The sequence below is a fragment of the Choloepus didactylus genome, chromosome 4, assembly GCF_015220235.1.
Source record: "Choloepus didactylus isolate mChoDid1 chromosome 4, mChoDid1.pri, whole genome shotgun sequence".
NCBI classification, from domain to species: Eukaryota; Metazoa; Chordata; class Mammalia; order Pilosa; family Megalonychidae; genus Choloepus; species Choloepus didactylus.
This window is the reverse complement of record NC_051310.1, coordinates 66598366-66614843: the sequence shown is the minus strand read 5'-3', so window position 1 is coordinate 66614843 and position 16478 is coordinate 66598366. Positions and strand designations below refer to the sequence as shown.

The 16478-nt window shown below is 46.7% G+C and overlaps 1 protein-coding gene across 5 annotated transcripts in view; it reads right to left on the bottom strand.

Annotated features, from left to right (window-relative positions):
* The window catches only part of CYFIP1 (cytoplasmic FMR1 interacting protein 1), a 67519-nt gene extending 51661 nt beyond the window's left edge, over positions 1-15858 (bottom strand). For 2 of the 5 annotated variants that reach the window (XM_037832799.1, XM_037832798.1), the window contains exons 1-10: positions 15492-15856; positions 15323-15412; positions 13972-14049; positions 13732-13833; positions 11606-11787; positions 10844-10940; positions 10621-10749; positions 9120-9224; positions 3778-3869; positions 2570-2687 (exon numbers count right to left, since the gene is read on the bottom strand). In XM_037832799.1, coding sequence (XP_037688727.1) covers positions 2570-2687; positions 3778-3869; positions 9120-9224; positions 10621-10749; positions 10844-10940; positions 11606-11787; positions 13732-13833; positions 13972-14049; positions 15323-15412; positions 15492-15608 — 1110 coding nt within the window. In that variant the 5' untranslated portion in view covers positions 15609-15856. Of the gene's footprint in view, positions 1-2569; positions 2688-3777; positions 3870-9119; positions 9225-10620; positions 10750-10843; positions 10941-11605; positions 11788-13731; positions 13834-13971; positions 14050-15322; positions 15413-15491 lie in introns of all 5 variants that reach the window. The other 3 variants (XM_037832796.1, XM_037832795.1, XM_037832797.1) reach the window with 3 other exon arrangements.
* Positions 15859-16478: the final 620 nt, after the last annotated feature.

Below are 16478 nucleotides of genomic sequence, written 5' to 3'. Positions count from 1 at the left end.
GAGCAAGTCTTTTTTCCAATAGCATGTACTCACTTTGTGTCTCTGTGTCATATTTTAATTAAAGTGTGTCCACTGGTTTTTTAGACATAATGCTACTGCTCACTTAATAGACTACAGTACAGTGTCTACTTCATATAGTTTTATATGCACTGGGAAACCAAAAAATTCGTGTGACTGGCTTTATTGCAACAGCCACCCTATTGCAGTGATCTGCAGCCACACCCTCAAAATCTCCGAGGTGTGCCCACATGAAGTACATGCTGTCAAATGTTCTCACTCCAAGGGGCACAATCCAGCTCTGCGTGTTGCTGAGAACTTCCCGTGACCTCAGTTGGCAACTCCATCCTCCAGCACAGGCGGCTGGCCCCTGGCACCCACCCCGCAGGCTGTGCTGCTGTGGAGGAGGGAGGGGGTGGCCTCCCTGCCCACCAGGGTTCCAGAGCTGCCCCTAGGCTCATTGCAGGGAGCACGGGCCCCCGAGACACTTGTAAGATGTGGGCTCTTTTTATTCGTTTTGGTTACACGGTGTGCCAGTTTGAATGTATTATGTACCCCCCAAATGCCATTATCTTTGATATAATCTTGCGTGGGCAGACGTTATCAGTGTTGATTAGATTGTAATTCTTTGAGTGTTTCTTTGGACTGTGCCCCACCCAGCTGTGGGTGATGACTCTGATTGGATAATTTCCATGGAGGTGTTGCTCCGCCCATTCAGTGTGGGTCTAAGTAGAGTCACTGAGGCCATATAAATGAGCTGATGGACAGGGGGAACTCAGCGCAGCTGAGAGTGACATTTTGAAGAGGTGCTACAGCCAAGAGGGACACTTTGAAGAAAGCACAGGAGCTGCAGATGAGAGACAGTTTGAAGACGGCCATTGGAAACAGACTTTTGCTCCGGAGAAGCTAAGAGAGGACAAATATCCCAAGTGCAACTAAGAGTAACATTTTTGAGGAACTGCAGCCTAGAGACGAACATCCTGGGAGAAAAGCCATTTTGAAACCAGAACTTTGGAGCAGACGCCAGCCATGTGCCTTCCCAGCTAACAGAGGTTTTCCGGACACCATTGGCCATCCTCCAGTGAAGGTACCCGATTGCTGATGTGTTACCTTGGACACTTTATGGCCTCAAGACTGTAACTGTGTAACCAAATAAACCCCCTTTATAAAACCCAATCCATTTCTGGTGTTTTGCATTCTGGCAGCATTAGCAAACTAGAACACACGGTGACTAATGTTTAGTGGGTAGGGGACAGGGACCTGTACCATCCAGTGGTGGGTGAGAACAACATGAGAATCACCCCACACACATGTCCACAGTCCCCTTAGAACCCTGAGCTACCAATGACTGCCTGAAAGGCTTGTGCATGCACCTGAAGGCCCTCCTGACTGTGTGCGTCCTGCTCGTCCATCATCTCTCCACTTGGACTCTAAACACTCAGCTTTGGCCCAGAAGAGGTCAGAGGGCACACTCCCCAGCCCCTCTTTGGGTCAGACAGCCCCGTACCGCCTCCACCCTCCTCCCCACCCGGGAGCCATGCTTGAAGGTATAGTGAAAATGTGACTGGCCCCAACGAGGACATGGTAAGCCCTGCTGCAAACCTGGAAGGAGTTCTGAAAAGGCTTTGACTGCCAAGGAACATCCCCTGCCTCCTGAGGCCAACTCCACACCCACCTCCTGGACATACCAACTCCCCTGCCCTTGGGGACACCCTCTGGCTGTGGGATTTTCTTCCCTTCTACACCTTGAGCTGCCTCAGACCCCAAAGGGGCCAGAGGTCAAGAATTTCCCTTTCTCTTTCCAATGTTGTCTCTTCTTTTCACCCCTCTTCAAGCTGCTTGGAATTGAGAGACTGCATACACAAACAACGGCCAGAACATACATGAAACTAGAGCTCTGACCCACTATTGGCAGTGACCAGACCAGGAAACTCTGATCCAACTGTCCAGGAAAGTAACCCCTATCTGCAAACCAGTCCAGGAAACCAAACCACCATCCCTGTAACTACTGACCCAAGAGAGGCAGGACTTCCTGATAACTGATAGCTTTCCTAACTGTGCCCCCACTTCCAACTCAGGACCAACCGGAGAAAGCCAATGTGCTCCGGTAACCCCCAAGTAGGCCGCCCAGCCTCCGGTCCGGGCACCCACGGCATCTCCCCTTTCTCCCACTATAAAGCTTTCCCATTCCCCTGCCTGGCTTTTTGTCTCTGCCAAACACAAGTGATGGTGGCCAACTCCCTTGCCCTGGCAACCTCTGAATAACAAGCCTCTGCTTGTTCCTGTTTGGGTGGTTTCCACTTATTTCCACGGAACCGTGGTACTGGATTAGAAGCCATGCCAGTAAAGGTCTGTCCTCGGTCATTTCTTTGGGGACCCCTATTATGTTTTACTAGAAAAAGAAGATGCTGTGGGTATAGCTGAGCAGAGACAAATGACACGACTTTCACTGCCCTGTCAGTGCTTTTTAAGTAGTTGGTCCTAAATTATATTTTCAAAGCAATTAAAAGTAGTATCTGGAAGCAAAAGAAGTACAATGCCCGTGTCTCCATGTACAGACTGGGGGTCCCACCTCGTTGTTGCTGTAACGAGCCAGCTCAGAGATGAAGCGCATGTGGTCCTCTCGGATCTGGATCATCTGCTCGCAAATGTTGTACTGGGGGCTGCTGCTCGGGGACGTGCATGTCCACCTGGGTGGAGGGAAAGCGCCTGCATCACCTGGAGAGGGGCCCCAGGGCACCTGCATGAATCACCACAGCTGGAAGAGCTCATGGGAGGTAACTCAGTGCAGAGGTCTGCAAACTACAGCCTGGGCCGAATGTGGCCAGTTTATGTACAGCCCTAGAAAATGGTTTTTACATTTATAAGGCGTTGTTAAAAAAAAAAAAAAAAAAAGGAAAAAGAATACAAGACAGACAGTGGTCCACAAAGCCTAGAATATTTACTATCTGGTCTTTGTAGAAAAAGTTTGCCAACCCCTGAGCTAACAGATTGGAATGTGACTGCATTTGTCAAAGCCAGGGTTTGCAATGGTGCAGTTTGGCAGATGTCAAAAAAGCATTCTAAGGGGCTTAAGTGGCTCTGTGGAATGTACCACAAAAAATATTGCATACTTATTGTCACTGATAATTGTGGGCTACAGAGCCTTCAAAGCAGGGATCAGCCAAGGTTTTCTGTAAAGGGCCAGATTGCATACACTTTAGGATTTGTGGGCCTCACTGTCTCTGCCCCATCTGCTGAATATTTTTCTTCCCCTCCCCCTTCTTCTTTTTTTAAATAGCCCTTTAAAAACATAAAGACTTTCTTAGCTCCAGGAACCTTCCAAAAACAGACCTGGGCTGGACTTGACCCTCAGATGATGGTTTTGTAAGTCTGTGACTGACATGCACACATCCTGCCTCCCCACCACAGCTGGCTGTCAAGCATTTGCCAGCTTATTCATGGGCCAGAGAATGTTTTAACATCTATATGTTCTTGATAAGTTCTGCTCAGTAGAACTCTCGGGAAGGACAGAAATGCTCTGTCTCTACCTGTTCCCCACCTTTAATTAGTGAGGCTCTGAAAGGTGGCTGTGCTACTGAGAAAACAAATACTTAATTTTATTTTTTAATGAACTGTAATTTAAATAGCCATAGGGGCAGGGCTACCATATTGGACTGTGTCGCTGCAGACAGTGAAGAATGTCAAAGGTTTTATCTCTAGATAAACACGTAGGGCGTTAATAGCCATGCAATGAACACACTGCAAAATCTTTGACTGGGCAGTTTATGTTCCTCCTACCGAGATTTGTTTTCCTCATAGTGGGCACTGGTCTTGATGTATCTTGCCAGTTCGATTTGCATGTCCCCAAACAGTGGAACCACCTGGAGCTGCTGTATTCAAAGAACAAAACAAAATAGGGTCATTATGTCACCAAATGTATAACCACAAGAAGAATGGTTGACACTAATAATTACTTTGGGTTGAATGCTAGCTTTGCAAATCATTCACTTTGAAAATAACAAAATACAATTTCTTTAAGAACCAACATACATAGTCATTATTCAAATACCGGAATTAACCTACCTTGTGGCTAGATGCAAGGTCATAAACAAAAATGAACTCTAATTCTATATACCAGCAACAAACAATTCAAAATGAATATTTGAAAAGCAACGATTTGCCACAGCATAAAGGAAAATCAAATGTACCCAGGAACAAATCTAACAAAACATGTGCAAGACCTTTAAACAAAAATACTACCAAAAGTTTTAGAGAAATTCTCAATGTTCTAAACAAATGGAGAAATGCCATGTTTGTGTACTAGAAAACCCATAATTTCTAAAATAGTCATTCTCCCAAAATTGATCTAGGATCCAATGCAATCCTAAGAGGACAAGTGGTTTTGGGGGAGTATGTATATGTGTGTGGAAGTCAGGAAGCGAACTCTGAATACATCTACCAAGGTAAAAGGTAATGTCCATGACAATCGCGAGGAAGAACAAAACTGGACGACTTATGCTTCCAGATGAGCAGATGTGACTGAGGCAGCATGGCCTGGAGGGAGATGAGTGGAGAAGGACAGAGAATCAAGAGCAGAGTCTCCCATTTACAGACACAGGTGAGGAGGCAGAACATGGGGAAAAGAGGCTCTTTGCAAGAAATGGACAGGGCCAAATGGATCTCTATAATGGGGAAAAAGACCAGAATGCTAGCCCCCAACCTCATCATCCACAGATGCCAATTACAGAGTCATTACAGATCTGGATGCAAAAATAAGCACAGATGACCCTGATGTAGACAAAAATTTTTTAAAGTAGACACTGAAGAAAAGATACACTGAACTACACTGAAAGTAGGAACTTGTGCTTTTCATCAAATGGCACCAATAAGAAAGTGAAAAGATGAGCCATGTAACGGGAGAATGTACGCATCCAATGAAGGACATGTATCCAGAATATACAAAGAACTGCAAATCAATAGGGAAAAAAGAACAAACGCTCTAAGAGGTGTGTTACGGAAGAGAATACACGGAAGGCTAGAAACACGGAATGCCTTCAAGGAAACATAAACTAAACCACAATGATAAATAATAAATACATGCCCTTCAGAATGGCCAGAATAAGAAGAAATGACCATGCCAAGTCTGACAAACAAGTGGCGTGACAGGAACTCTCATTCACTGCTGGTGGGAACGCAAATCAGGGCAACCACGTTGGAAAATTGTTAGGTGGCATCTACCAGCCCTGAAAATATATATATGCTCTCTGACCCAAGCTCTACAACTGTGTACATATCCAACAGAAATATGCTCAGATGTGCAATAAATGCACTTACAAGATTTTAAGAGCATCACTACTTGTAGTAGCCCAAACCTGGAAACGACTTAAACTCCATCAACAATAGAAAGGATAAATTGTAGTCAAATCATAAAATAAAATACTACAAAGAAAACAAAAGGGTTACAGAGGCAGGGATGACTCTCAATAAACATGAAGTTGAGTGAAAGCAGCCAGGTGTAAAGGGTATAAATAGCATGATCCATTTACACGAAGTTCACACCCAGGAAAATCTAATCTAGGTAAAAGAAGAAAGAGAGCTGGTTGCCTTTGGAGAGGGTGGATGGGGTGACTGGGGGCACGAGGAAGTGCTGGCTGGTGGCAAATTTCCCCCCACCTTCCCATTATTTCTTGGTATAGATCATGATCATACTGAGAGTTCAGGTAACAAAAACTCAAGCTGTACGCTTAGGTTGGGTGCATTCTTCTGTGAGTACGCTATAATTGAATAAACAGGTTTATTTGAAAAAAACAGGAGAACCTAAAATGGCGGCTAGGTGAGACAGGGCAAAAAAACACCTCCGTGAAAAATACTAGATAAAAACCAGAAGGTGATCCAGAATACCGGTTTCAGCGATGCACCAGCTGGACACGGTCTGCTAGAACCACAGAGACTGTGCGCTTGGTGAAACCGGGAGTCTGCATTCTGAAACGAGTGAGTAAGCCAGCTGAAAGTCCCGCGGCCACGCTGCGGTGTGGGGAAGCCAGGGGTTGGCGTTTGGAGATGGACTGGTTCTTTTAACAAAAAAAAAAAAAAAAGGGGGGGGGGGGACCCAGGAGCGGCTGCAGTTGAGACAGTGGGAACTGCGCAGTGAAGCTCGGCAGGAGTGGGCTGAGCCGGCCTCTCGGTGTCTGGTGTGGAGGACAGCCCGCTGCAGATTCCCTCAGGGCCAGGGGAGCAGAGGGGAGAGCCAGAAGGAGAAAGAAACCCCGCTGCTTGCAGCTGGCTCCCCGGCGGGCTGGAGAGACTCCTGCCCGGGGCCCTGTCCACAGCCCAGAGCGGCGCCAGTTGTCCCAGAGCTGGGAAGGAGGAACTGTGCGAGGAGAGGGGTGGGTTGCAATGCACCATTCAGCCATCTTTGCATCAGGCTGAGAGCGCCACTGCACAGCCTGGCAGCCCGGGGCTTCCCTTGAGGGATGGCATGCACTTACGACGTAGCACGGCATTCTCTCAGCAGAGGTCCTGGAAGATCACAGCTGAGAAGGGGGGCCTGCTTGGAAAACCCAGGGATGCTACGTGAATGCCGGTGGTTTGTAGGTCAGCGACAGAGAGGGTCTGGGGCAGAACTGAAATGAAGGCTTAGACTCTTGCAGCAGCCTTGAATCTCTGGGGACACCTGGGGGTTTTGAATATTAAAGCTGCCCTGCCTGCCTCACCACCCAGACACAAGCCCCACATTCAGGACAGACAGCTCCAGCAACACACCCACACTGAGTTCACCAACTGAACCCCACAAGAATCATTTCCCCACATACCACAAGGACAAAGTTGAGAAGAACTGACTTGAGGGGAACGGGTGACTCACAGACGCCATCTGCTAGTTAATCAGAGAAAGTGTACGCCACCAACTTGTATTTCTGAAAAATTACATTGGTATTTTTGTTTACAACTTGGAAGAACCCTATCAAGCAAAGCAAATGCCAAGAGGCCAAAAACAACAGAAAATCTTAATGCATATGACAAAACCAGATGATACGGAGAACCCAATCCCAAACACCCAAATCAAAATATCAGAAGAGACACAGTACTTGGCACAATTAATCAAAGAACTACAATTGAGGAACAAAAACATGGCAAAGGATATAAAGGACATGAAGAAGACCCTAGAAGAGCATAAAGAAGAACTTGCAAGAGTAAATAAAAAAATAGAAGATCTTATGGAAATAAAAGAAACTGTTGGCCAAATTGAAAAGACTCTGGAAACTCATAATACAAGATTAGAGGAAGTTGAACAACGTCTCAGTGTCCTAGAAGTCCACAGAACAGAAAATGAAAGAACAAAAGAAAGAATGGAGAAAAAAATCGAAAAAATTGAAATGGATTTCAGGGATACAACAGATAAAATAAAATGTCCAAACTTAAGACTCATTGGTGTCCCAGAAGGGCAAGAGAAGGGTAAAGGTCTAGAAAGAGTATTCAAAGAAATTGTTGGGGAAAACTTCCTCAACCTTCTAAACAATATAAATACACAAAGCATAAATGCCCAGCGAACCCCAAATAGAATAAATCCAAATAAACCCACTCTGAGACATATTCTGATCAGACTGTCAAATACTGAGGAGAAGGAGCAAGTTCTGAAAGCAGCAAGAAAAAAGCAATTCACCACATACAAAGGAAACAACATAAGACCAAGTTGTGACTACTCAGCAGCCACCATGGAGGTGAGAAGGCAGTGGCAGGACATATTTAAAATTCTGAGAGAGAAAAATTTCCAACCAAGAATACTTTATCCAGCAAAACTCTCCTTCAGATTTGAGGGAGAGCTTAAATTTTTCACAGACAAACAAATGCTGAGAGACTTTGCCAATAAAAGACCTGCCCTTCTTCAGATACTAAAGGGAGCCCTACCAAAAGAGAGACAAAGAAAGTAGAAAGAGATATAGAGAATTTTAACAGACATATATAGAACCTTACATCCCAAATCACCAGGACACTCATTTTACTCTAGTGATCACAGATCTTTATCCAGAATGGACCATATGCTGGGACATAAAACAAGCCTCAATAAATTTAAAAAAAAAAACAACAAAAAAAAATTGAATATATTCAAAGCACATTCTCTGACCACAATGGAATACAAATAGAAGTCAATAATTTTTTATTTGTAACTCCACTATTTACCTCCTACAGGATATAAAATACACAAACTCTAATGACAAATCAGTGGTTTTGAACTCAATGTAAAATATGTAATTTTTGACAAGAACTGTATAAAGGTGGGGGAATGGAGGAGTACAGGAACATAGTTTATGTGCCCTATTGAAATTGAGTTGGTATCAAAGAAAAACAAGATTGTTATGGATTTAAGAGGTTAATTTTAAGCCCCACAGTAAACACAAAGAAATTATCAGAGAATATGACCATAGAGATGAAAAGTAGAGTATGGGTTAAGAGAAATGGGGGAAGGGGCAATAGGGAGTTAAGAAATGAGTGTAGGGTTGCTGTTTGAGGTGAAGGGATATTTCTAGTGATGGATGGTGGGAAAGAGATAGCATTACAACTTTCTAAATGCAATTAATCCCACTAACGGAATGCTAGGAAGGGGGTGGAATGGGAAGATTTAGGCTGTATATATATTTCCACAACTGAGGAAAAAAAAAAAAAAAGACAGTCTAAATAGATGACAACTGAATGTCAACGATGACCCTGGATGGGATCTGAAGATGGAGGACACGAGGCTCAAAGGGACACAGTTGAGACATAAGGAAGGAAAAAAAAAAAAAAAAAGGAAATATAGAATGTAAGCTTTGTAACAATGTTGAATCTCTTGTACTTCTTAGCTGCGTTTAATGGGATTGCATAAAAGAATGTTCTTGTTCATGGGAATTGTATATGTGAATTATAGTGTTTGTTCAAGGATGTGTGTAGCTAGCTCTCATATGTTCAGAAGACAGAGAAATAGATGATGGATGATAGGGAGGGAAAGAAATAGCAGTGTGACAGCATGTTAAAGTTGGTGGACTGGAGTATCAGGGGAGGGGGGTCAGGGTATGCTGGAGTTCTGTCTATGGGGTTTGTATTGTTTTTGCAACTGTTCCTATAACTTTGAATTTACTTCAAAAAAAAAAAAAAAAAAAACCCACCTTGAAGAACTTGTCAATTTTGGGTAAGTTTATTCTTTTCTTGGCATCGAGTTTATAGATATTACTGACACTTCCATCCATCAAATATAGGCCAAATCCCATGACCTGAAAATCCACAAAACATTACAATAAAACATAGGTGTGCAAATTTAATTACCCATGAGCACTTTTACAAATACAGCTGATAATTCAGAAATGACAATTCACTATCCTTTCAAAAACACTTCTACAATTTTCTAGGAAATAGCTATCCCTTCTTAAAAAGCTATTCTTTTCTTGATGTCATTTACTGTGATGATTTCGATGTCCTCCTATGGCACACAACACAAGTGCGATGTAATACTAAGCCTGCACAGTCACCATGATAATTAAGAGAGGGTTCCCAGACACTGTCCCCAGCTCTTAAACCAGCTACCTAGGTTTTCAGTAGTAAGTTCACACCAACTAAAACCAGGAGCCAGGTTCAAACTAAGGACAGGCAAGTGTTTAGGATACGGAACAAGCATATGAGTCAAGGTCAGATTCGAAGGTTACTGAGCTCACGCTGAGATCTGGCGTGTGTGTGTGTCTTGAATGATGTAAAGACTGAGTCAAATGCTGTTTTACTTCTATCAGCAGAGGTCTGCTAATAAACTCTACATCCACAGAGTCCTCATTTGAAAACCAATCCCACAAGGGTTCATTTTGGGCTGGGTGTCTGGCACTTGGAACACATTTTTCCCACTGAAATCACACTATGAAGTGGCTGGGCTTCCAGGTCAGCAGATAAAAGCTGAAGAAGCAGACCCTCTGGCCTGACCTGAGTATTCTAGAACTGCCCTGTCCAATACCACAGCCACATGTGACTATTTAAATCTATGTTTTCACGTGGCACTAGCTGCCTTTCACATGCTCTGCAGACATTCCCCGTCACTGAGGGCTTGCTGGATGGCAGGCACGGAGCAGGAGGCAGTGGGCTCAGTGCTGGGCCTGCTCCTGCAAGGACACCCAGCAGAGGGTCCCACCGGGCTGCCTCACCAGGGGTACAGAGCAGAGCCAAGAGAACAGCAGAATTGCATCTCATCTTTCCAGTGAGAAGTACAGTCCAAAACCTCCCAAATTCTAAAATGTTTTAAAGATGCCCATAAGGAATATGGAGAGTAGCCTTATTTCCTGATCAACAAAAGTCTACTTCAACTATAGTGATACAATGTATCTGAATTCTAGGAATCATATCCTTAACAAGCAGAAATTTGTGTGACCCATGTCAACAGAAGCTTGACGAAACCCAGCACGTGACCCAGGACCTCTACACCCGTAGCCCACATCTCCAAGATGGACGCAGAATTCGCTAAAATGGGAGTCAGGCCAGCACACGCTCCTCCCAACACGCCAAGAGCCTGTGGTGGAGGCTGCAAAATGCTGCACAAACCATTTCAAGCAGGAAAGCAAGAAAACATTGGCAAAGGATTCCAGACCCAGCTTAGCCGGTAACAAGAGCACATCACCCCCCACGATGTACCTTGAGGAGCATGTGTTTCTCACTGGGCGTCAAGTACATTTTGTTCTCGTAGTAATCCACACACAGATTCACGATGTCTGCAAGGAGCTCTTCATAGCCAGAAATCACTTCGAGCTGCTGCTGCAGAGACTGAAACACAATGTGTAAGACACATTCTCTGCAACGGCCAGCCAGCCACCCCGCCACACCTGCCCCAGCACCTGCCCCCAGAGTGAGAGCCCACCTGGGTGATCTTGTTGTGGTTGGCCAGGAACATGGACAGATTCTGTGACTCCTGGATGGACTGCGGATCTGCCATTTTACGCAAAAACTGAGCAGCCCTTGGAAAGCAAAACTAGAGTGAACCCCAAAATGCACAAATATGTACAACCATTAAAAAAAAAAAAATCCTGGGACAATGCGGATGACTTTACTCTCTATGGTCGTCTGTAGGAATTCCAGCCTTAGAGACTGTCACAATTTCATCTTCCCGAGCTCCTCCAGCTCTGGATTCTCACACTGCTCTGGACGCCCGCAGCCCTGCGTGTCTCCCGTGGGGGGGATCACTGAGCACGCGCCCACCCACAAACGGCCCTCTCCCTGCACTGGTGGACAACCCCTCCGTCGCTGCAGGCTCCTAGTCCTCAACTCCGAGGAAGGCGCAGCCCCTGTGAGCAGAGCAGACTCCGGCGAGCCGGTGACAGACACCCGGAACGCCGCGCTCTCAGCCGGTGCCCTCGGGGCCACCACCCTCCCTGCCAGGGGCACGCACGTGCTTCCGGGCGATCACGCAGCTTTAGAACCAAAAGCCCCGCGACAGAGTCCTGGGTCCACCCCAGCTTGCAGCGCCAACTTGGGCGAACCTGCCTCCTGCCCTGCACCTCACTTGGAAACGGCCCCACTGATCTGTGCGAGGCTCCGGGCTCAGCGCGGCGCCCTCCGCGGCCCAGGCCCGGCGCGCGGCAGGGAGGTGGGGAGGGGCTCCAGCGCGCGGGGCGGGGCGCACCTCTTATACGCCGAATGGTCGTTTTTCACGCTGCACTTCATGTTCTTCAGCTCGTCCAGCACGGCGAACATGTTGATGAACTTGCCCAGCGTGATCAGGTAAGCCTCGGACACGAAGTCCTTCCTGCGCTCGGCATGGCACAGGCGCCGCACCTCCCCGCAGAACCGCTCGATGGCGTTCCTCTGAGCCAGGAGGGAAAGGCAGGCGAGCCCCGACAACCAGGGGTCACTTCACCCACCAGCTTCGACGCAGTTACCCGTCGAAAAATATCCAGCCCAGGAGCTCCCAGGACCAAGTCTCTGAAACTCAGCTAAAGAAACTCATTTCTATAGAGTAAGTTCCAGAGGCCTCTGTTCTGTAACAATAATTACTTATTTGCACTTACCAACCACCTCCCTAAAGTAAAAGGATTTTATTGATCAGACAAAGTTACCGGGTAAAATGCTCCAATAAAACATCTATAAAATAAATGTTTTAACTTTCAGAGCTGAAAAAGGGGGCAGGGTCATTTTTCTTCCCGACAACCTGTAAGTTAAAACAAAAACTAATCTCCCACGACTCCTGGGATGAGCCTGGACCTGACATCGTGGGATGGAGAACATCTTCTTGACCAAAAGGGGGATGCAAAATGAAACAAAATAAAGCTTCAGTGGCTGAGAGATTTCAAATGGAGTCAAGAGGTCACGCCGGTGGACATTCTTATGCACTATATAGTAACCTTTTTAGATTTTGGTGTACTGGAGTGGCTGGAAGAAAATACCTGAAACTAGCAGACTGCAACCCAGTAGTCTTGACTCTTGGGGATGATAGTAAAACAATGTAGATTACAAGGGGTGACCGTGTGATTGTGAAAACCTTGTGGATCACACTCCCTTTATCCAGTGTACAGATGGATGAGTGGAAAAATGGGGACAAAAACTAAATGAAAAATAGATTGGGATGTGGGGGATGACTTGGGTGTTGTTTTTTACTTTTATTTTTTATTCTTGTTTTTATTCTTTCTGGTGTAAGGAAGATGTTTAGGGATGAATTGGGGTGATGGTATTGTGAACAACTCATTGTACACCATGGATGATTGTATGACATGTGAAAATATCTCAAAAAACTGAATTAAAAAAATAAACTCCAAGTAATAACATCCCTTTGCTAAAGGAATCTATAATAAAAATATTCGATATTTGCAAAGTACTTCTTCAAAAAGCCCCTTCCTGGAAGTTTAGAGTCATGTATGTCACCAGAAGGAAAGCTGGAGGTTTAAAACATGGGGATGTTTAACACAGTGAATCTTGCAGTAGACAGTGTCTGTGATTAACTGCACAAATATAAAAAAGTTCTTTCATGAACAAGAACAACTGTTCAACACTATTACAAGCAGTTAATGATAGAGTGGTATATGGGGAAAAATGTATCTATTGCAAACTATGGACTATAGTAAACTAATATTTAAATATTCTTTCATCAACAGTAGCAAATGTACCACACCAATACTAGGGACCAACAATAGGGGGCCATAAGAGGTATAGGAGGATTTGGGTTTTCTTTTTTCTTTTTATTTCTTTTCTGAAGTAATGAAAATGTTCTGAACTTGATCATGGGGCTGTATGCACAATTATGTGATCATATTGTGAGCCAGTGACTGTACACTTCAGATGGTTTCTATGGCGTGTGAATAAATCTCAATAAAATCGCATTAAAAAAAAAGCCCCTTCCCGATGGCCCCTCTTTGTCTAGCTAAAGGGCCACAGTAACTGTCAAGGTAAGATTAAGAGAAAGGGAAACACCTGAAAAACCAAATGGACCCAAAGTGCCAATTGGTAGAAAGACAGAACTTTGTACTTGGTGCTATGAGAAAACAGTCTTCATGAAGGAAATAAGGATTCACTCCCAAATTGAGAAGAGAAGTGAAACCCAAAGAAGTACTTTTCCCGAGAGGGTGAGGAAAGCTTTGAATGTCTGCGCTTTAGTTCCTTTTTGTCTCAGAAATGGCTGTGGTTGCTTTAAATAACATGTGCTTTGTTTGATAAGTTCATGTTCAAATAAAGGCAATTGTGGTGATGGTGACAGGTAAGAAAATTTTAGCATCCTAGTCCCCTACATTTAATCTCTAGGTCTATTGCTGTTTTTACCTGGAAGTACATAAAATTCATCAGTTTTGTGACTTCCGGTTCGAGGACCTCCACGGTTTTCTCATAAATTTCCACTCTATTAGGCTGCTCATTACACTTCACCTGGGAATGAACCAACAAGTGTGACGTCAAGTAGAGGCCTCAACCCAGCAGGGCTGGGGGCAGGTTTGCTCCCCTGGAGGGGAGCTGGAGCAGGGACGGAGGCGGGGGCAAAGCGGAGGGGCACTGAGGGGCTGGCACCTGCGGGATGGCCCGGGAGCAGCTCCTCCAGGTGTACAGCATGACCGCGTACTCCTGGCCTTCCTCCAGCATCTCGTTCTGCAAGGGAACACGGCAAATCAAAGGCAGGCACGGGGCGGGGGCTCAGAAGGAGTAGGGGAACAATCATAAAAAAGATGCACAAAATTCAGACAAAGAGCCATCTGTGATCCTGACTCTCCTCTTGGGGTGGACAGACAGGAGGAGCTGTGACCTGCATCTGCTCAGGGGCTTAACCCTGAGGGCGGCCATGTGGCCACAAGGATTCCCAAAACACGCCTGCGGAAGGGGCTCTGCGCAGAGCACGCAAAGCTCTCTGGCTGGGCCGCCCCTGCGTTCATTCTGCGCCTCACTCCCGGCGCCACTCAACCCCTGAGCAGCCTCTGACGACTACAGACCTGAGCTTGGGGGCACCCAGGGGAGAGCCTGGGGAACATCCTTGGGGGGAGCGGGGAGGAGGGGAGGGCCCTGCCCTACCCTGCCCTACCCTGCCCGGCTGGTGAACCAGCAGGGGCCTCGCTCCCCTCGCCTGTGCGGGAGCCTCCTGGGCCACAAAGACTCACAGGCAAGTCTGCCCATCAGAGCTGCAAGCGTCTCTGTGGAACTTGAAATCTAGGAAAAGTAGACAGGGAGGGGGGAAGCAGAACTTCTAAAAAAGGCTCTAGCATGGTTCTAGTCTTTCCTTAATGGTTTTTGCTTCAGTAAAAACTATAAAAACTACATAGATGTTCTTTAATAGGTCAACAACAATTTAATCATGCTTTTAAGATGCTTTAAAATGTTCACAACCTTTGACCCAGTAACTTCACTACTACAAATCTAGCCAGTGGGCATAATGATATATTTAGAAAGATGTTCATCAGTGCACTTAAGATAAATAAAAAAGGGAAATGAAGGAAACATGCAGTCACAAAATGGATTAGGCGGCCTTAACAAAGTATGTTATTTTTCTGACATACTTTAATGACCTGTGAAAGTGTTTGTGAAATAAATATAATGACAGGATTCATGCATAAAATGTACAATTACATGCTATGTACTCCCAGCATGTCAGGGCTATAGAGGGGAGAGAATGAGAGCTAACAGGGGAGGATGGGGTGCCTCAAAGTGCCCACTACAACTTTCTCTGGGCCAGATTCTAAATTTTCAGAAAACAGCATGTATGGTTTTATAATAAGAAAAGCAAAGGCTTCTAAAAAAAAACGAGCTATTTAATTTCTTTTTCCTCACTCCATATTATATCAGGATAATCCCAAAAGTGTCTACACTTGCCATTGGACAGGCCATTCCCCTGGAGAGAGGTACAGACAGACAGACACGCAGACAGAATTACCATGCTGGAGTGGACAGTGGCTTGTTCAATGTATCTGGCGATGCCGGTGACGAAAGCATTCCTGTCCTCAAAGTTCGTGTTGAAATTTGGCTGGAGGGAAGAGGCGGCATCAGGTGGAGGTTGGCGCTGGCAGCCGGGCCCGCGCCCAGCAGCCCACCCAGATGCCCACCTGGTAGAGCAGTGAGGACGGCGGGGGCTCGATGCAGGGCTGCTGGTCAGGCAGAGGCAGCTCCTCCAGGAGGTCCACATTGGACAGCGCATCCTCCAGCGTCACCTGGGCCGCCATGCTGGAGGGGCTGGCTCCCGTCAGGAAGGGCCCTCCAGCCAAGGGCCCGTCCCCCGTTCCCTGCGTCCTCCTCGTGCCACGCGGGACACTGGACGCGCCACAGCCAGGCCCCAGGTCCGGCGTCCATCCCCGGATGCCAAGAAGGACTGGCAGGAAGGCTGCTGCCCTGGGGCTGCCCGGCACCAGGATCTGCCGTGGCCTCCCCCCTCCCCATCTGCAGGAGCAGTGGTGCCCGCTCTGCCCCCAGAGGGTGCCAGCAGGGAGAGGGAATGTACAGTCGCTCCCCACTAGTGCTCCCTCCTTGGGCACCGCCCTCCGACTGCGTGAGAGGAGGCTTCCTTGGAGGTCGGACCAGCCCCCGCATGACGGCAGAGGGGCAAACGCTTGGCCGGCAGACCCTGGAGGAGCCGGACAGCTCCTACAACTGCTGCCCCGCTGGACAGAGAAGCAGGACGCCAAGGAAGGACCTGGGCAGCCTACGGGGAAACCACCATAGAGGGGGAAGAGGGTAATAGCTGCAGGCAGAAGGCACGGAAACCACAGCTTTGTCAAGAGAAGTGCAGGGAAAAGGCCCAACACCATCCAAACACTTCTTCTGTACCTGCCCCAGCCACCCCCAACCCCCACCCAGGGCAGCTACCACCCTGGACAGACACAGGCAGCAGCTACACAGACGCACAGGGAGTGGAGGACCAGGCAACGGGGGATAAGCTGTTTCCTCTGCCCTTCCCACCCCCTGGCCCAGGCCCAGTGCGTTACAGAAGCCCCAAAGCACCCACTGGAGAACCAAAAAGGGGAAGCTCAGGGAACCAGCAAGTCTCAGGGACAACATGGAGAGGAAACCGCTCAGAAAGGCCAGTCCACCACTTT